This window comes from Neophocaena asiaeorientalis, unplaced genomic scaffold (genome assembly GCF_003031525.2).
Source record: "Neophocaena asiaeorientalis asiaeorientalis breed wild unplaced genomic scaffold, Neophocaena_asiaeorientalis_V1.1 scaffold55, whole genome shotgun sequence".
NCBI classification, from domain to species: Eukaryota; Metazoa; Chordata; class Mammalia; order Artiodactyla; family Phocoenidae; genus Neophocaena; species Neophocaena asiaeorientalis.
In genome coordinates, this window is record NW_020175684.1 from 974,845 (window position 1) to 996,924 (window position 22,080).

At 33.8% G+C, this 22,080-nt stretch overlaps 1 protein-coding gene across 2 annotated transcripts in view; it reads right to left on the reverse strand.

Annotated features, from left to right (window-relative positions):
* The window catches only part of TMPRSS15 (transmembrane serine protease 15), a 130,760-nt gene that overhangs the window by 77,809 nt on the left and 30,871 nt on the right, over positions 1 to 22,080 (reverse strand). For both annotated transcript variants that reach the window (XM_024732023.1, XM_024732024.1), the window contains 4 exons: positions 17,899 to 18,007; positions 9,859 to 9,965; positions 2,683 to 2,823; positions 1,835 to 1,984 (listed from right to left, as the gene is read on the reverse strand). In XM_024732023.1, coding sequence (XP_024587791.1) covers positions 1,835 to 1,984; positions 2,683 to 2,823; positions 9,859 to 9,965; positions 17,899 to 18,007 — 507 coding nt within the window. The remainder of the gene's footprint in view (positions 1 to 1,834; positions 1,985 to 2,682; positions 2,824 to 9,858; positions 9,966 to 17,898; positions 18,008 to 22,080) is intronic.

Genomic DNA, 22,080 nt, shown 5'->3' on the forward strand with positions numbered 1-22,080 from the left:
TCTTTGTAATATAAGGGGCTATTAATAATAAATTACAATGCATATGTGCTCAAGCTATTATTATGTTATAAGCAATTTCATGTAGTCAATCACTTATTTAGAAATGACTTACTGAATAAAAGTTATAGACATTCATCCATATATTTAAAAATAATTTTACATGTTAGATTCAGTCACTGAGAATACACTAGCAATTCAAAGATGAAAAAGACAAGGTTCTTGTTCCTGAAGAGAACACTGTGTTGGAAAGAAACAAATAAGTAAGCAGATATAAGGCCATGTGATAGGAAAAACAAGAGGTGCTTTGATGTTTAACGGAAAGGAAGATTTTAACTTGGAGGCTCCAGAAAGACTTTGTAGAAATGGTGATGTGTGATCTGTGTCCTCAATGCCTAGAACCATACCTGGTTAGAGAGAGGTTTTAATATGTGTTCTTTGAATTGAATTGAATTCTCATTGGTAAAAAGAGATACTATGGGATAGATTTTGTCTAAGAAAATTATCTAAATGCATGAATTTCTATTCTGTCCTTTTCCTTACTTTGTAAGATCCATATTACTTCTAGATTTGTAATTAGATTGTATTTAGTATTATAAATACATGCTTCCAAGGTTTACATGGTTGGTCTTCTCACTATGAGTTCCTTATCTCCTGATAATTCCCAGTAAGTTCTGGTCTTCTCAAATTTTATTGTCTCAATGTTAATGTCTCCACCTGAAATCCATTTCTAATATCCCACTCACATGAAAAATATACCTACAAAACATCACTTTTCCCTTGGGACCATGCTTTAGAATCAGCTCTTCCATAGTTTTTCTGCTATGGACTGAATGGTTGTCCCCCTCGCCCCATACGTTGAAATCCTAAAACCCAATGTGATGATATTGGAGATAGGTCCTTTGGGATGTAATTAGGTCATGAATGTGGAGCCCTCATGATGGTGTCAATATAAGTGATCTTATAAGAAGAGACAGGAGAGAGCTCTCTCTTATGTTCTCTCTCTCTGTTATGTGAGGATACAGTAAGGAGGCTGGTGTCGTGAACCAAAGGAGGGCTCTCATCAGAACCATACCATGCTTGCACCCTGACCTCAGACTTCCAGTCTCCAGAACTTTGAAAAATAAATATTGATTGTTTAGGATAATCAGTCTGTGGTATTTAGTTATGGAAGCCCTGACGAACTAAGAAAGCTTATCAGAAGAAGTAAACCTGCCTTTTTATCTATATTTCAAAATGGTATGATCTTGATCTATTGAAAATTCTAAAGAATTCTTAAAAAACTAATAGAGTTAATAAACAGTTTCAGCAAGGCTGCAGGGTACAAGATCAACACACAAAATCAATTGCGTTTCTATACACTAGCAATGAACAATCAGAAAATGGAAATTAAGGCAGAGTAGACCAAAGTTCAGAACAGTTATTTACCTCCCACAAGTCCCCTTAGTTAATAGTAAGTGGCAAATCTAGGTTGACAACCCAAGTCTCTTTGTCTCTAACGGCCTCTGTGTACTTTTCAACATTTCATGAATATATAGGGTAAAAAATATATTTCTTGAAATACTCTTACTTGCCTACTTGATTACCGTTTTCATTTAAATTCATTTATTAGTCCATGATCAAAAAAAAAGAAAATCTGGGGCTTCCCTGGTGGCGCAGTAGTTGAGAGTCTGCCTGCTGATGCAGGGGACACGGGTTCGTGCCCCGGTCTGGGAAGATCCCACATGCCGCGGAGCAGCTGGGCCTGTGGGCCGTGGCCGCTGGGCCTGCATGTCCGGAACTATAGAACAGCGCATGACACTTTTCTTTTAGTTTATGAATTAAATATGAATTATACCTGAATCATTGCCAAAAGTGTGGTCAAAATTTGGACCAGTAGAGGGAGGAAAGGTGTTTCCCTGAATCCTTTCCCACTCATTGTCATCATTTAGATCCTGGATCCAGAAACAAAAGCCATCTTCAAAATTACAGTTGATTTTCTCATAATCTGTAAATTAAAAAAATAATAAAATATTTCAAATGTAGTCAACAATATGACTAATTATAATAGATTGAATTGAAAATAATGTAAACTCACACAGTTTATAATTAAGTGGCATGCACAAAATCATTTGCTAAATTCATTTTAACTGTTTAATTCCATTTAGTTAAAAAAAACCCACATCATTTTGTTGCCAACTGTGTTCTTATGTTTCCTATACCCCATTAGGGCTTCAGCAAAGACAAGCATCTTGTTCTTATTGTTCTTTAATTTTTATATCTTACCTCTGTTGGCTTACCCACATAAACTTTGTCCCAAATTTTTTGCTCCCCCTATTTATTTACTAAATTTAATACTCTGGTCAAAATTAGGTTGATGTGGAACATTCTCAGAATTAGTTTTATGCTAATTTCTTAAGGTTTGAATACTTGCAGTATATAAAAGTTTAATTTTCCTATTGATTTATAATTTTTCTCAAATTGGTTATTTGATTGTTTTGAAGAATGTGAGCTGTTTTCTAATTTCTCATTTCTTTGCAAGTATCAAATGGAGAAAGGTATACATAAGAGATACTCATTAAAGAACCTGCATAATGAAACAGATAGTAACCCTGTTCTAAAATATTAGGTCCTGCTACTTTTAAAATTCCATTACAGTATTAAAGCACCTGAAGATTCAGAGGCTAAGAAATAAACAATACTTACTATTAAGCACTTTGCTGTTAAATGCAGTGTATGTTGCATTAAAGCCAATATAATCATTTTCAACAGATTGTATAAGAAAAGTGGCAGTAACTTGATTGGAAAAAATCCTAATTGTGCCAGGATTATTTGACCAGAGAGAAGCTACAAAAGAAAATGAATGACTGTTATATGTACATATACATATATTCACTTATCTATTGATCTGTCCATCCATCCATCTATCCATTCATCAATCAATCTATTGATCTATCAATTGATCTATCAATCTTTTTATCTGATCCTACTGTTAACTAAAAGCATTAGTCCTATAATTAATTTATTTAAAATAAATATCTCTTGTCCTATAATAATAATGTTTCAAATTATTACATATATTTGTGGTTTGATAAACTATATTTTCATTTTTGTTAGTTAGATACACTGTAAACACATATAAAAAAAGATCCATTCTTTTACAGAAAAAAATTAATCTAAGAAACATACAAGTTAAACAGTTATAAAACAAAACATGAGCTTGATTCTATCAGGTTTTTCCCATACCACACTAACAGAGGCTAAACTCAATCACAATAGTAGAAATAAGGGTATTTCTTTAGCTTTCTACCCATATAGCTGTAGGACCTCAAAATAATCCTAGACAATTTAAGGATTGTTTCTACAGATATTGATCTTATCTCTTTTCCATTTTAATTCTAGCTACAAAAGATATTAACTTTCTAGCCTTTTTATTTTCAAGGGTTAATATAGTGCTTGAGAAATAAGAAGTACTCACATGGTGATTTACCAAAAAAAGCATTGTTATATAAAATTTGCTTTTATAGAAATTTATTATTTAGCACATACATTCTCAAAGGGGGTGATATTGCCTCCTACATGGTAAAAATTTGTATTCAGGGACAGAAAAATTCTTAGTTTTTAAATTTATGAAGCCAAAGATGTACAGTACATCTTTGAAGCCTGTTTATGTACAGTACATAAACAGGTATGGAGAATATCTGAAATATTAAAATTTCATGGGGAGCAATTAGGGGAGAAAAAGGTCTAAAAGTTTCTTAGTGGGAGTGATAATGAAAAAAAAGGATAGGAAGCAATGGCTTCGCATTTTAGTTCGACAGTTTGAACTGGGTATCAGATTCAAGTTTATGACAGGTATCTCACTTGCAGATTGAAGACAAAGCACCACTGTTAATTATTGAGTTCTGAAGAAAGATACTTTCATAAACTACTGAAAAATTCTGTGCTTATCATGTAGAAATTAGTGAAAAAATGTGATTACATGCATGATAATTTCAGGAAAATCTAATGGAAAGAAAACCATGAATAAGCATTGATTTATATCTTACTCTTTTCCGCAATAAAGTTGTATTTCATTCTTTCAGTATATTCTCATGAAGGACTACATTGGTTATTTAAATTCCTTCTACAAGCATATGTAACTGTGTAACTCAAATGGTTGTCATATTTAAAATCTTTGTAGTCCATATATGTCTAGTTGCTTAAAGCATGTGAATATACTAGAAATTTTGCTTAAAACCTATCTGCCTCTCTTTCTTTCTTTCTTTTCTATAGCAATGGAGTTTTGGGGGGCCGGCATGGCTTCTGATAGGATCTGAATGTGGCTACTGGTTCAATGGCACCCTTCATGGTTGTGATGTGTTGGATTCCCATGTTGTCTAATGTTATTGTACTAGTCTAGTTAGTCTGGGGTTTATGTCCTGAGATTCATTAATACGCTTCAGAATTATACATAAATTTCTAGAAATGGTGTAGAACATTTGCATCTATTGAGGCTTTGTAAATCTTTTATCAGATTCTTAAAGTTGTGACTAGAAAGAGTCCCAGAGCCACAGATGCAGTGGAGAGAATATTATCTTATGCATCCACAAAGGTAGTAGAAGACAGTGGTTAAAAACAGAGGCTCCAGAGTCAGCATGAGATTCATTTCTGGCTCCATGTCTTATGAGACTTCTCAGTGCTTCAGTTTCCTCTGTTGTGGTATAACACCTTCCATAAACATTTGTGATAAGGAGCAAATAAGTAATTTCCACATGATAGAGTGACCGGTATATAGTAAGTGCTCAGTGAATGCTAGCTATTATTCCTTGATCTGCTCAACTGGATTGTAAGCCCTGAAAACGCAGAGACTACACTTAATGCTTTCTGAGCCTCTGCCATTGTGTCAGATCATGGGAAACTTTTAATCAATTTTTGGATACATGAATTAAGATGTGAGTAAATATAACAATAGAGTTTGCCTACATAAAAGAGTCATAAAAGAGTCAGGGCAGGAGTTGAAAGAAAAAAAAACAATTTCCTAATAATTTCTAAAGCCTGGATTTTTCTCTACCTGACACAAGAAACTTTTAAGCAATAATTCCTTAAGAAAATCCAGTGCCTTTTACTAAAAAACAATATTGCTATGGATATTAAAGTTGCCAAGCGGCCACACTTGTGTGAATTAACTCATTTGTCTTCTAACAATAAAGGCTCTGGTGAATAAGTTTTGCAAAAGAGGAAAGCTGGGAAGCATAATTAAAATTCAGGGGAATTTGAGATGAGGGCAACGGGCAAGGATAACAGACTTTCCATAGAGTATAATTCAACAGATCTAGATCAAAACTTTTAATTTTATCCTATTCATAAGAGAAGAAATTCTGCAGTTAGATTAGCTTCTTTGTGTGTTATAAAGGATTTCTAATATAGACAACAAATTTTATTGAGTGCTCACTATAAATTTGGTATGGTGCTAAATGCTGGAGAAGAAATAACCAAGTTCCCCTCTTAGCCTATTAGAAAAGTTCAGGTTAATGAATTATAAAAAAAATTACTTTGGAATTGATAGATATGAGAGAAATGCCATAGGGGTACTGAGGAAGTAGTTCTTAATTTTTCCAGGCACTATCACTGAGGAATCTTCAAGAGCCTCTGGGAAGTCCAACACCTTAAGCCAGTGCTTGTTAAATTTTTCCATATAACATACCCCTATCAACAGAAGTGAATGAATGGGTACTTCTAACACTACGTGAAAGTATTCTAATAAAAGCACAAATTTTAATAAAAATGTTTTACTGTGAAAAGTGTTTGTATATATTATTTAATTCCGTGTCCACAGTACGATTATTTTTGTTGTAGGATAAGTTGACAATTCAGGAAGATCCACTATGTTTATTACATAACTTCATCTATATCTATGCCAACTTTTGTGTGATTCAGTTTTAAAAACATGTCCTTAAACTGCTAAGCTCCAACATTGGGGATATGCTATTAATAGTCCTTTGGGAACAGAAGAAGAGCTAAGCACTTCAGATATAAAGAATGGTGTAACAACTAAACACACAGAAATGCATTTTCCTGGCTTGTCAACTTGAAATTGGTTTCAGCGTGCTCATACAGGCTGTTTTTGTTGTCTTTCTTTGAGGATACATAAATATATCTATGTATTTTTTGAACAAAGCATTAATGGAGCATATTTATCATCTTCTACCACTTCCATACCCAGTACTGTTAATTATTACCACCAATGAATTGAAGATTTTACCTTCATCACTACAGTTTAAAGAAAACATTTTTGACTACTATCCTGTTAATTTATTCTGAATTACCCTGATTTCCACACTTATTTGGAAAAGACTCTATTGCATTCTATATCATCTATCTATATGAAATGCCCACCTTCCTCTGAAACTTTTTACCAGTCAGAGAACTTTTACATCATGACTGTATCTAAAAATGACTGAAAAATGCCTTTAAAATTTGTTCATACTAACTTACCCCTAATCAAGTATATAAGAACTATTTTATGGTACTGGATACTTTTATTTTCTTATAATTCCTTTACATAGTCTTATTTTTCTTGATTTAATTAAAATATCTATATATTTTCCACGTGATAAAGATAATTATCTTTATTCTGAATTGTAATTTAATAAAAGTAATTGTGTACACATCTCTCACAATAAGAGACTTGCTAAAATATTTAGAAAAAAAGATGGGATTTTGAACCAAGAGTGAAAGTATCAGCATTGTTACAAAACAAAATAACTGTAGAGTTATAAGAAATGCTACTGATCTCCATTAATTAACTACTATAATACCATGATATATAAACCTGCTGGTTTAAATTTAAATCAACAAATACTAAATTTTTACAATATATCAGGCATGGGCTAGATGCTGGAGGTAAGACATTTTTACATATCTTTAAAAAAGGTGTTATTTTTAAATTTAAAATGTAATTTTAACAGCTAATGCCATTTCTCATATTTTTTCAAGTTAAATTAAAATATTTAATTTAAAAATCTTTGAAATACATTTATATTTCAAAAAGACCTTAAAAATTAAACAACTACCTATTTGTTATAATTTAAATTCATTTTCTTAGATTTTTTCTATTTTCTATTTGTATATTTAGTTTATTGCATTTTTATGATAATTATTTGTGCATTATTGACATCACTATATATAATGATTCTAAGATTTAGTTATGTATTTCTGATGATCTAAGCATGTGAAAATAAGTAAAAATAGCGTTCAGGCAAATGGTATCTGAAGAGAAGGGAACATGAGGGTAATTTACACCTATCATTTTTGGGAAGTTAACCTCTATGAATTTAGTTTTTATCTGTAAAATAAAGATTCTAATAGCACCTGTGTAATATGGTTCAGGGGAGAAATTTTTTTTTTTTTTTTTGAGTTAAAGTGCTGAGAACACTACTTTGCATATTGCAAGTGATCAAAGTATGCTAACATTTATTATTAATATCACATTAGCCCTTGGAGAAATTTATATGAACTGGCTTATTTGTCTACCTATGTAAATATTTATGTTGACATAATTTTAAGGAGCTAGATTTATCAACTACAGAAAAAGTAGATTATGAAATGGCTGGTCCATTTATTTAAGCCAAATGTGATTTACCATGAGTTCATCTGTTTTATGTATATTCATGATTATACTTGTACTTGGGGCTTTTAAAGCACAATGAATAAATGCGTTGCGTTTGAAGTCGGAGGGTCTGGGTCTGATTTCTATCTCCAACATTAACTAGCTTTGTGGACTTGTGGTCATTTAACTTCTTAGATCTCATTTTCTTCTCCTGTAATGCATACTTTGTAGATTTATTGAAAATATTAAATAAGGATATCCACATAGAGTACTCAGTATGATGTGTGTCATATTAAAAGCACCCAATAAAAAGTACTTATTATTATCATATGCTTAAATATTTCTCAAATCAATAAGTCAATCAAAACATTTATTCGATAGGATCTACTTTTCATTATTCACAAGTGCAATTTAAAATCCAAAATTATTAAAATAAATACAGCTTTATATACATGTTAATAAGAGATGTCACTTGTAACCTTAGCTCTGCTAAGATGACTATTGACTATTCCTCAAAAGTGTGAGGAAAACTAGTTATTCCCTGGACTCCGCTGCCACATTCTTTTCTTCATCCTTATTTTATTTCCTCCTGGAATTTCACTCCTACTTTTGTTGGATACCATGAATAGGTCTATTCATTTGGGGACCAGATGGAATAAAGTGGGGTAGTCACACATGTATTATTAGAGCGTTCCCTGCCCTTTCTCAGCTCCCATCGGTGTCTATGTCCATAATGACAAATGGCTACGTAATAGCAATACCATCCACACCTTCCATTTAGTGAGACTACATCCTGATCTACTCATTGTTTTACCAACTTTATTAGTAATAGTCCTTCAAGAGACTGAGAAGCAGAGTGCATAATAAAAATAGAAAAAAGAGATTCATTGTTGAAGCAAAATAGCTGTTTTTAGGGTTTGTTTGAATTTTGCTGAATGGGGAGCAACACTTACAGTATAGTAGAATTCCACATGATTTTTAAAACATCAATTAGAAGAGAATCATGTGAAACAGTACATCATTTATTACTAAGAAGTTTGATTACACAGAGCACTAAATTATTAATTTTTATAATCAGGACCAGTTTTTCTTTTTCCTTTCAGTAACTTAAAGTACAAGCTCATATTCAGTTCAAAATCAAAAAATGGGTGTAAGACCTAAATAGACATTTGTCCAAAGAAGACATACAGATTGTCAAGAGGCACATGAAAAGATGCTCAACATCACTAAATATTAGAGAAATGCAAATCAAAACTACAATGAAGTATCAACTCCCAGTGGTCAGAATGGCCATCATCAAGAAATCTACAAACAATAAATGCTGTAGAGGGTGTGGAGAAAAGGGAGCCCTCTCACACTGTTTGTGGGAATGTAAATTGATACAGCCACTGTGGAGAATAGTATGGAGGTTCCTTAAAAAACTAAAAATAGAGCTAATATGACCCAGCAATCCCACTACTGGGCATATACCCGGAGAAAACCATAATTCGAAAAGACACATGGACCACAGTGTTCATTGCAGCACTATTTGCAATAGCCAGGTCATGGAAACAACCTAAATGTGCCCATCAACAGATGAATGGATAAAGAAGATGTGGTACATATATACAGTGGAATATTACTCAGCCATATAAAGGAACAAAATTAGGTCATTTGCAGAGATGTGGATGGACTTACAGTCTGTCATACAGAGTGAAGTAAGTCAGAAAGAGAAAAACAAATATCATTTATTAATGCATATATGTGAAATCTAAAAAAAATAGTACAGATGAACTTATTTCCAGGACAGGAATAGAGACACAGATGTAGAGAACAGATGTGTGGACATGGGGGGCGGGAAGGAGAGGGCAGGATGAATTGAGAGATTAGGTTTGACATAAATACACTACCATGTGTAAAATAGATAGCTAGTGGGAACCATCAGTATAGCACAGGGAGCTCAGCCCAGTGCTCTGTGATCACCTAGATAGGTGGGATGGTGGTGGATGGGAGGGAGGTCCAAGAAGGAGGGGATATATGCATACATATAGCTGATTCACTTCGTTGTATAGCAGAAACTAACACAACATTGTAAAGCAATTACACTCCAATAAAAACAAACAAACAAACAAACAACTCTTGCATCAATAAGAGAATGGGTTATTTCACAAATCATATTGCTACATATCTGGAAGAAAATAAAACCAGACATAAAACCTCAAAAAAAAAAATCAAAGGGAAAGCGCATCACTCCAAAAGGTTTTCCACATATTTTCATTTTGATAATGGACTGTATATTTGTTTTAACTTACCTCTTAAAATCTTGCTTGAACCCACACTTTCATAAATATTTAATACATCTGTATAATATGTATTAAAATAATCAAAGTTCAGTTGAATGGAAAGTCCTTGGTTTACACTAAATTAAAAGCAAAAAATAGACCATTACACTCTTAACAGTTGGCACAACTCAATGTATTCTAGAATTTGAATGTATTTTTCTAATTGTGATAAAGAATATGTAACATGATAGACTCTCTTAACAATTTTTAAATGTATGGAACAGTATTTTTAACTATAAGCACAATATTGTACTGCAGCTCTCTTGAACTCTTTCAACTTGCATGACTGAAACTCTATACCCACTGAACAGTAACTCCCCATTTTTTCTCTCCCAGCCTCTGACAACCATTATACCTTCTGACTCTCTGAGTTTGAATACTTTAGATGCTTCATATAAGTGAAATCATGCAGGATTTGTCCTCCTATGACTGGCTTATTTCACTTAGCATAATGTTCTCAAGGTGCAACCATGTTGTTGTCTATGATAGGATTTCCTTCTTTTAATGACGGAATAATATTCCACTGTATGTATACACCACATTTTCTTTATCTATTCATCTGTCAATGAACATTTAGGTTGTTTCCACCTCTTAGCTATTGTGAATAATGCTGCAACGAACATAGGAGTGTGTATCTTTTAGAGATCTTGACTTCAATACTTTGGGAAAAATACCAAGAAATTGGATTGCTAGATCATATGGTGGTTCTATTTCTTATGCCTTTAGGGAGCCTTCATACTGTTTTCTGTACTATCTACACCATTTTGCACTCCATCCAACAGCACACAAGGGTTCCAATTTCCCCACATCCTCACCAACATTTATAATGTTCTGTTTTTTTGGTAATGGCCATTATGATTTTGATTTGCATTTCCCTGATGATTACTATGTTGAGCGTTGCCCTTTAGCCATTTGTATGCCTTTTTTTTTTTTTTTTGAGCAATATCTATTTGAGTCTTTTGCCCACTTTTTATTTGGTTTATTTTGCTATTGAGTTTTGTAGGAGCTCCTTACATATTTTGGATATTAACCCTAATTAGATATATGGTTTGCAAATATTTGCTTCCATTCTTTAGGTTGCCTTTTCATTCTGTTGTTTTCTGTTGTTTCCTTTGCTGTATAGAAGGCTTTTAATGAGATATATTGCCACTTGTTGATTTTTGCTTTTGCTGCCTGCGCTTTTGTTTTCAAATCCAGGAAATTATTGTGAAGACCAATGTTATGAAGCTTTCCTTTTATGATTTCTTCTAGGAGTTTTATGATTTCAAGTCTTATGTTTAAGCCTTTAATTCATTTTGAGTTTATTTCTTGTGTATGGTGTAAGGTAAAGTTCCAATTTTGTTCTGCATCTGAATATCTAGTTTTACCAACACCCTTTGTTGAAGAGACTATATTGTTTCCCCATTGTGTAGTTTTGACATCCTTGTCAAAGATAATTTGACCATATATGTGTGGGCTTATTTGTGACCTCTCTATTCTGTTTCACTGGTCTGTATGTCTATTTTCATGCTGGTACTATACTGGTACTGATTACTGTAGCTTTGTAATATATTTTGAAATCAGGAAGTATGAGGCTTTGTTCTCTTTCTCAAGATTGTTTTGGCTATTTGGGGTCCTTTGTGGTTCCATATGAATTTTAGGATTCTTTTTCTTTTAAAATCATTGGGATTTTGATAGAGATTGTGATGAATCTATAGATCATGCTCAGTAATATGGACATTATTATATTACATTATTATATTTTAACAATATTAAGTCTTCAAATCCATGAACATGAGATGTCTTTCCATTTATTTGTCTTTAAATTCAGTCAGTAATGTTTTATTATTTTCACTGTGTCTTTTACCTCCTTGATTAAGTTTATTCCTAAGTACTTTATTCTTTTTACTGCTATTGTAAATGGGACTGTTTTCTTAATTTCCTTTCTGGATGATTAGTGTATAGAAACACAAGTGATCTTTCTATGTGGATTTTGTATCCTGTAACTTTGTTGAATTATTTTATTATTTCCAACAGGTTTTTTGTGGAATTTATGGTTTTCTATATATAAGATCTTGCCACCTGTGAACAGATAATTTTACTTCTTCCTTTCTTGTTTGGATATATTGTATTTTTTTTTTTCTTGCTTAATTGCTCTGGCTAGGACTTCCAGTATTAAGTTGAATAAGAGTGGTGAGAGGGGGCATCCTTGTTTTGTTCCTGATCTTAGAGGAAAAGCCTTTACATTTTCATCATTGAGTATGATATTTACTCTTAACTTTTCTTGCATGACCTTTATTAGATTTAGGTAATTTCCTTCTATCCTTATTTTGCTTAGTGTTTTTTTATCATGAAAGGGTGTTGAATTTTGTCAAAAGCTTTTTCTGAATCTGTTGAGAAGATCCTGTGATTTTTAGTCTTCATTCCGTTAATGTGGTGTATCAAGTTGATTGATTTTTATATATTGAAACATCCTTGCATCCCAGAGATGAATCTCACTTGGTGATGGTGTATAATCCTTTTAATTTTCCATCGAATTTGGTTTGCTAGTATTTTGCTTAAGGATTTGTACATTTATATTTTCAGGGGTATATTATCAGGACTGTAGTTTTCTTTTCTTGTGGTGACTTTGTCTGGCTTTGGTATCAAAGTGAGTGTTCCTTCTTTTCCAATTTTTGGAAGAGTCTGAAAAAGATTAGTATTAACTCATCTTTAAATATTTGGTAGAATTCACCAGTAAAACCAGTGGGTCATGGTTTTTTTGTTGGGAGGTCTTTGGTTACTGATTCAATCTTCTTACTAGTAAATTGTCTGTTCAGATTTTGTATTTCTTTATGATTCAGTGTTAGTAGATTGTAAGTTTCTAGGGATTTATCCTTTCCTTCTAGGTTATTTCACTTAGCACTTCTTTTTCTCTATCTCATAAGATTTGGTATGTTGCTGTTGTTGTTTTTCATTTGCTTCAAGACATTTTCTAATTTCCTTTTTGATTTAGTATGAGATCCATTGACTGTTCAAGAGCAATTAGAACCTTGTAAGTTTCTTTTTCAGTGGTGTCTAATTTTTTGCTCTCTCTGGTGTCTGTATGTGGTGCTGCATATTCTATGGTCCTACCACAGCAAGTCACCCAACTATACCTTTTTCTCTGCAGCCACAGTCCATGCAAATTGTGCTGGCTCATCAGCTCCACATTCATGCAAGACATATACCCATTGCTGGGGAAGCTCTTGAAACAGAATGTTGGAAGCATGCTGCACTTCTTTCTTTCCATCCTTAGGGAGAAGCCTTGAATTGTGCACTTTGTCCCAATTGTATCAAGCCTTGCTGGCCATAGCAAGCTGTATCCACTTCTCTTTGTTCTCAGTATCTCTCAGGCATCCAAACAATACCAGTTCCATCACTTATCCATATAAGGTGAGACAGAAACTAGTCCCTTAGGCAGCTCTTGGAAAAGCTGGGACACTGGATCCATGTTTCATCCTTCTTTTTCCTTCCAAGGAAGAAGTAGTGAGTCAAGACTTGTGCTGAGCTGTGCTGTGTTGGGGAAGGAGTTGATGGAGGGTAAAATGAACTTGATCTTCTTGTCCATTTCAGTGCAGCTGTCCTTGGCTTTGTGTTCACCTGGGGTATTCAACTTCTTAACTGAATTCTGGAATTCCCATAAATGACTTTTGGTTCACATTTCGCTGTTAAATCAACATATCTGTGGGGGAACAAAAGCTGAGGCTTCTTGGCTACAGAATAATTCCTATCTCATTATGCCAACATCTGTATGAAAATCTCCTATGGTGTGATTTAGTCACGGCAGATTAAAAGCTGAGAACACCCTGTATATACACCCTTTGTGCTAAATCTTGAATAAAATTTGGATCAGTTGCTATATATTTGACCTCCAAGCTCTCAATTTGGTTGACCAATCCAATCATTATGATGATCAAAATAATCAAGTTGCCAATGGCTTATCTACCTTATGCTGAATGCTCTATGGGGAAAAATGTTCAAATTTTAATTTTCAGTTTGGGGGAAAAGGTGTCTAGGGCAATACCTATTTATAACTCTACTGTCTCACTGAAGTGTAGGATCAGAAATGTGAATAATTCTTTAGTGTTTTGGAGGTACAAGGTTCCCCTGAACTCTGCAAAAAGGAGGAAGGCCAAACAATTAAAGCAGAGCATAGATATCGTTGAAGCTGGTTGAATATTGAAAGGGTGGATAATAGGGAGAGATCTAGTCTCCAAAGCCAAGAAGGAGACTGAGAAGATACTTGGCTTCAGAGGCTGGCTGTGGAGGCTGCTGATTGAATCATGGCTCCTGCCCAGGGGCATGGCAAGTTTGGATTTTCGGTAAGTTATCAGTAGTACCTTGATCAGTTGGTAAACTGGGGACATTCATCACAAATGTAGTTAATTTTGAAACTCTAAGTTTCATGGTTGGGAAATGTCCATTTGGGGCAAGGCCTGAGGTTTGGCAAACATATTAGATTCCTGATGAGGGGCTGGAGGCAGGGCTAAAGTTTTGTCTTCAAGGAGTGTGGTTGACAGCATTGCAATGGCAGCGACTAGCAGGGGAGGATTAAAAGACATGTAAGCAGTAACCCAGGTTTTTGGATATGACCAGTGTTTGCTGTCGGGAAGGTGAGGTTAGAACAATGGTGGGTTGGTTTTAAAAAATATTGACACAGGGACCTCAACCCTGGATATCAGATTCCATGGTTCTGGAATGGATTTGGGGATGTACGTTTTTAAATACTCCGGGAGCGATTGTGATGTGCTCTTAGGTTTGAGGGCCACTGGAGGAAGATAGGCAGATGCAGAAGATGCCACACTCATGGGCTACCCTCAGATGTATTTAGTAACCACAGGAGGTTGACAGGGGTGGAAGGAGATCAACATGAGGGAGCAGGAGATACTCCCAGAGCAGACTGAGAGAAGGAGAGAAAAGCAGATGATGGCAGTTGTTTAAAAAAATTCTACCTCCGTTAGGTCTCTTCAGCCATGTGGAAAGTGAGCCTGCTAGTGAGAACTTTAGGAAATCCAGCATCAAAACTGAAGAAGACAGAGGAAGAAGAAATAAGCTGCCTTCAGGGATGGTTTCTCTTATTTTAATGAAAGTTTTGGTGTCTCCAGGCAAGAAAACAGTGAGGTTTTTTTGGTTGTTGTTGTTTGCTTGTTTGTTTTGTTTGTTTTTTTAACAAGTGATGTTGTTTTCAAGAAACTAAAGGATGCAAGAGGAGCTTCCTAGGAAACTTTGTGTTCAAAAGCTGTTTACTTTTTCAAAGTAGATAGGTAGAGGAGAGAAATGAGTGCATACTGTTTTCTACTTTCTTCTGTTTCAGAAAAGCCAACTTATTTGCAATAAAACAAAGGCATTTATAAAGGTGAGATTAATTGTAGAATATCATATCTGATGTTTTTATAATATTAACCACAGTTACCTTCTGAATTTTTGAAGGGAAGGATAATTTCCTAAATGTAATTTTTATATTTTACATTTTTGTATCAATAGCTACTCTTTTTAGAGCCCATTTTTACTGAGCATATAAAAGAGTGTTAAGTGTTTTACATTCAATATTACTTTTCATAATGACTTTGACCCCTGTAGTTAGAGATATTGAACTATATAGATGTAGAAATTTTGTCTAAGAGATTTAGTTATTTGTCTGAGATCACATATCTTGAATCTGAAGAAGCCAGATTTGAAACCCATGCCGACAGTCTCCAGTGCTTGCATTCTCCATCACTGACACTCTGCTACATGTGGTCCTAATATAATCCCAAAATGTAGCTTAATTGCATCTTAACCATTTCTCCACTAGTTATTTGGTCTTCCAAGCTTGTAAAAAACATTATTGTCTTAACCCCATTTTGATCACCATTAGGAAAAACAAACCATCAGGTCTAATACATCTCTAATGTAGTAATCAGTTTTGAGAAGAAAATACACTTAGATTATTTATATAATTTTAAACCATAATTTTATCATGAAGTACAGTATTTATTTATTTTAGATTCTATAGGCTTTAAAAATCATCCCTAGATTAATGGTGGATTTCTTAAAATAGTTTTAAAAATTAAGTGATGGAAAAAGAAGTAAAAAGAATAGAACCATATAAATCTTTAATTAACATAGTGTGATTATTACATAAATGATATTAGGTACTATTACAGCAAAAGTTTATTGTGATCTGCTTATAAGACCTCCTTGTAGTTTTGACCTAGCTCTACTAAGAAGTGGATTGAACAATTAAATTATCATTATTTAGTATTAATAAAATTTCAAAGATCACATGAAGAAATCACTGTGTAGTTAGGAATGTAGATCAGTTAGAATTCATTTTCTTTCAATTTTCAAAGGAAGTAATTTAAGATTTTTCTAAGCTTTTCTGCTGGCATTTTAGGTAAAGAATTGAATATTTTTCATTTTTTTATGAACAATGCTAATAGCCATTTATAAATGCTTCTCTTTAAATATGATGTGATTATATTAGAAATGATGTCCTCTAAATTTTTAAGTTTTCACTTGACAAGAATTACCTAGAACTGCCATTTTTAAATACAAAATCTTATCTTTGGAACACAAGTAACATGTTCTTTAGAGCATGAAAAAAAGGAAATAGTGCTCTTAGTTATATCACATGACTTACATGAGGCTGAGCTCCAAAATAGAAATTATTTAAGCAGAACAAGATGTTCTTGGTTTCCTGAATAATGCCAAGTAAATGTGCTTAGAACAATCTTCCCTTCATACCTCATCTCATCTCTGGAATATGTCTACTCAGGAAAACAACTCTTGTGAGTCTTTATGGGGCCATTTCCTATCATTTGTTTGGCAAGAACCCAAAGCTCTGTCTTTTAGCCTTCTCTAACCAGCTGTTATATTGATTCCCCATTTTCTAGTGAGTTATCACAATGATTAAAATAAATATATAGTAGGTCAGATTGGGAAACCATAATTCCATCCAGCTGTTAAGAAAAATGAACGAACTAGAATGCATTTCTCAAAATGAATTCCACAGAGCACTTGTGCTGAATGCTCTGTGGGGAAAAATGTTCAGTGGCTTAATAGAAAATATATATATATACAGTTGACTCTTGAACAATACTGGCTTGAAGTGTGTGGATCCACTCATATGTGGATTTTTTCAATAAATGCATACTACACAAACCCTGGGGAACCATAGAACAGAGGGCCGACTGTAATGTTATATGGGGATTTTGACTGCATGGGCTATTGGCGCCCCCTAAGCCTTCTGTTGTCAAGGGTCAACTGTATATTTTGGGGGAAATTTACTTGCATCTTAACTTATTTAAAGCTGTGAGAAATCTTGTACTTTTAAAAAAATTGTAATGAGTTTATTTCAGAGCTCCTTATATTTATTCTAGTATAAATGATCTTTACCTTGAAATATCTGAGAGAAACATTAGGTACTACTCCTCTGTGAAAAACGTTTAGGCAAATATTAAAGTAGACAAGCTATCAGCTTATTTTGATCATCATAATGATTGGATTTGTCAATTGAATTAAGACTTGGAGGTCAAATATATAGTAAGTGAACTAAGTGTTATTCAAGATACAACACAAAGGATGAGTATAATGGGTTTCCCAGCTCTTGATCTGCCATGACCAAATCACACCATCGGAGATTTCACATGGATGCAAGCATAATGAGAAAGGAACTACTCTGTAGCTAAGATGCAGCTAAGTGAAATACAGTTTCTTGCAATACACAGACATACAGGCATGTTGTTAATTTTGGCAGCATTTGATTTGTGCCAACTATATGGAAAAAAAAACTTTCTACAAAACCCAATGAGATGGCCCCATTTATTGTTCATAGGGCAAAATTCCTTTTTAAAAGGTTAAGAATGAGAGAGAAATTTCTTGGTCAGGATATCAGTTGGGAAGGCTTTGCTTCGTAGTTAATGAAAAAAATTGTCCAAAAAATAAATACATTACTAAATATGGTAAGACTAACTGCATCAGAGAAAGACTTTATGACTTAAGAACATGGAATAGAAGGTGGTATATTACCGTATAATCCACCGACAAACAACACTTGGATTAGAAGACTTTGGATAATGGGCAGCTTCGAAGGACCCAGAAGATCCAGTCAACAAAAATCTGCCATCACAAGCTGTGGCTGTGAAAAAATGGCAATTAATATTAGACAAAACAATCTTGGAAGGGTTTCTCAAATGAAATGGGATTCAAATTGCCTAACGAACCTTCATAGACTACTCATGATTAAATCTATACGAGGCCATTTCACAAAACTAAAATGATCGAATGGAAATAGATCAGATTTCGTGTTTTAAATCTTTATAGATCCATTATAGATCCTTTAGAAAATCATTCTATTTCTAAATACCCATAGTTAAGTTGCATTTTTAGTATATTCTTTTATATTTGTAAGAAAACAAATACACCTTAATTGTAAACTTCCAATTTAAAGAAGCAACTACTATTTTTTGCTTTATTTTCCCCATTAAATTGGAGCTAGAGTGAACTTCCTCTATGCGCACTAGTGATACGTTTTCCTGAAAATGATCAGAAAATGGCCAGGAAAATGATACATATGGTGCAAGGGGCCTGAAGAGATCCTTCCATTCAATCTACTGCACACAACTTTTAACCTTCATCACTTTTGCTCCCTTTGTATGGACTCACAATCTAGCTCAGTATTTTCATTCAATATTCTTGAGTGTGTTTTTATCTCCCATGACAACTCATTTTCCTCTTTTAATTCTTGTAGCACATTTATTTCATGTACTTCTCTTACATCTCTTTAATGTCATGAATTACCAGCTGTCTTAATTTATATCTGAGTCATTTCCTACTAGATTAAAATCTTGAAAGCATGAACGAGGAGTCATACTTTGTAGCCTTTTATTTTATACTTGCTATGTGTATTATTCATTAAAAATAAAACTGATTTGATTTTCACAATCTTTAGCTTTTCTTAGGTTATTTTCTATATTCTTACTACTGTTGACACCATAATTCTAAAATAATGACTCCTGGAATGTGTCCTTTTTCTTTTGGTATTTTGTTTATTCCTCGTATGTTGGAAGTGTTGATAGAGGGCAGGGAAATCAAGGAAATTTATCAAAATTAAATTGCTGCCCTTGGAATCTAAGTGCAGAATAAGCTAATCCTAAATTGATAAATGGAAAAACCCACTGTAACATTACACAGTAATTCTGCCAAGTTATAAAACACAAGCTATTATATGACATCAAATGTTTTATATGAACAGAAGAAAGAAATTGAAAAGCACATAGAAATCTTGATAAAAATACCACATTTTGGTTGGCTTTTTGCTACTTTTGGTGTATATTTTTAAAAGGCATATAAGGTAGAGGCATAAAGAAAGGTAAATAAATTTTAAGATTCAAAGTCCATTTAAGAATAATGTCCTAGGAATTAATTGCATTGGATTATGCATTGGATTATTACAGCCCAATTCCCAAGGGAAAAAAATTAAGAACAGAAAAGATAATAACCCAATATCATAGACCTCAGGAAATTAAAGAGAAAAAATTGTGACTTGTTGAGAGAACTGAATCACCTTATGTGTAATACTTGCTGGAGCAGAAAGGACAATTAAGGCTAATTTGTATGATTTGAAGATAAACAGTAAAATATATGTCTGTTTAATGCAGAGCTAAATCATTTTCTAGTTGTAAAAAAAAATCTCCTTCTTCACTCTTAACTCTCTGTGCATCACAAACCACGCCAAATAAATGAGAAAATCCCTTAGCTTCAATGACCATAAAAGTAAGAATAGTGTCTGCTTGTATTTTAAGTGATATATGGAGCTTTTTAGTCACAGTTTGTCATGAAACATGTGGGCTCCAAGAGTATAGGCAGTGCAAGAAAATCCACCACTATTATAAGTAGTTTATATTTAAACTATGACACTTAGGAACACAGTAAGGAAGAGCAATCAATCCTACCAGCCCTAAAATACAACTGTTAGCATTGGTGGAATGTTTATTATGTGCCAGCATTGCTCTAAGGTCATTATGTAAGTATTAATGTCCCCTTCACCACAAATTTATGAAGTTTTAGGTGGGGAAGCTGAGGTACAGAGCGGGTAAGTTAACTAACATCAGTTCTTCCAGCTTACAAGGGTTGATTCAAAGCCAGGCAATACCTAATATTAGCCTAATACAGCAATATATAGAGCTATCAGGGTGACATCACTCAGTCATTGCAAAGCAGGATGTGTGTGTGTGTGTGTGTGTGTGTGTGTGTGTGTGTGTGTGAGAGAGAGAGAGAGAGAAGAGAGAGAGAGAGAGAGAAATTTTAAATGAAAGAAGAAACAGAAAATTAAAAGAATTTCGTCATGTCCAGTGTTTTTAAAATTAGAATATAGATCACGTTTGCAACAGCACTTTACAACAAACAGGAGGGAGCAAAAAAAGATAGAGTGAAAAAGGGAAAAAAAACAAGACCGGTTTTAGAATTTGTAAAACCTATTTGCAAAGCTGGTGACACTTTAGTAATTCTTCATGTCCACTCACTACATATTTGGGGGGAAGATATCAATAGTTTTGGGCTGTACAATGGGGTTCATAAATTTCCAAATAGCTGAGTGATGACCCTGGTGGCAGAGATTGTTGTATGTTTGCCATATCCTTATTCAGTCCCTTTCTAGGTACATGACTAGACTGCATATCCTAAAATGGGTCACGTGACAGAGTCTGGTTAATAAACTATAGTGAAAGTGATTGTGTTTATCTCCAGATATGATTTCTAAAAAGATCTTCTATAACATTTTTCCATTGTCTCTCAGCAGGTTGCAAAGGATCCAGGGGAGAACTTGGCACAGAAGGGATGGTGGAGGAACCGGCATGCTGAATGTCTGCAGAGCACAGCCTCTTGCCATCTTTCTTGGACTATAACGTAAGTGATAAATAAACTATAATTGTCTTACATTGCTAAGATTGTTTATCATAATATTTAGCTTGCCCTTAAGAATATGATGTTTGCCTGTTCAGTTTTCTATGAAGTTGCTGAGTTTTAGTGGAAATGGATAATCTACAGGTCTAGTTCTGCTCTAAAGGGCCTCTGGGAATTCCTGCACTTAAGTAAAGATTAAGAAGAATATTCCTGAACACATTTAAAATAAAATTACAATAATATTGAACTACTTATAATAGCAAAATTCAGAATGCCAAAATATTATCATTTCAAGATATAGGCTTGTGCTAGGGACTTTCCCGTACATTCTTTCATTTAATTTCAGGATATTTCTGGAGAACCTAATGTTACATGTCATGAAGCAGGACAGACTTTTGGCAAAACAGATATAACCCAGCCATGGCTGAGTAGGATTACTGGGTATTCAGGATTATAATTTTTGACTATGAAGTTCTTTTAAGTGTAGCACCCAAAAAAATTCTCAGTGAGAGATCAATGAGCCTACCAAATAATATCAGCCATTCTATTGCACTATCTGAAATTGCCTGTAATGGAATGGGATTCATATAGGTGAGTTCTTAGGACCCACTTAGAGCTCTTTCTGCTGGCTCAATGTTTATTAGTTGTGTGTTTTCTCAGGGTTTTGAATTCTCTAGGAACGTAAATCAAACATGATCTCTACCCATCTATTGTGCACATACCTATAAGGCATGCACATACATTGTGCATGCAAACAATCTATGGAGACACTTGCCAACTTCCAAACAGGCCTGAACATTATCCTAAAGGCTGTGAGTCAGCATCTCTTCTTCTCATAGGTCAACTAAAAAGTGAACTTTCCTGCTGAAGCAATTTTCATCAGAAGAAAAAAACAATTTAAAGGAATCTTGGTTCCGCTATAGTCAGCTATAAGCTGTGAAAACCTAAATAACTAAAGACTGTAAAAGAAGCGGTTTAGCAAGTCAACATTATTATGACTCCATTAATAACACAAACTAGAATTAGAGCTCACAGCTGGAGGAGAAAAAAGAGATAGAGCAAAGGTCAGTTTCACATAGAGAATTCTCTTAAAATAATCTTTCAATTAATGTAGATTGATGGACAGGGCTTTCATGTAGAAATTATGCTATAGAAGTTTGAGGTGGTGCTGAGGTGAATAACTCACAATCATTCATGATTAAATAATAAATAAAACAACTTATATATGCTTGAAAATCCTAGATGGGTAGAGTAATTGATTTGTCCACTTTTTCCACAACAACTTTAAATTATTTTTCAAAAATAGAT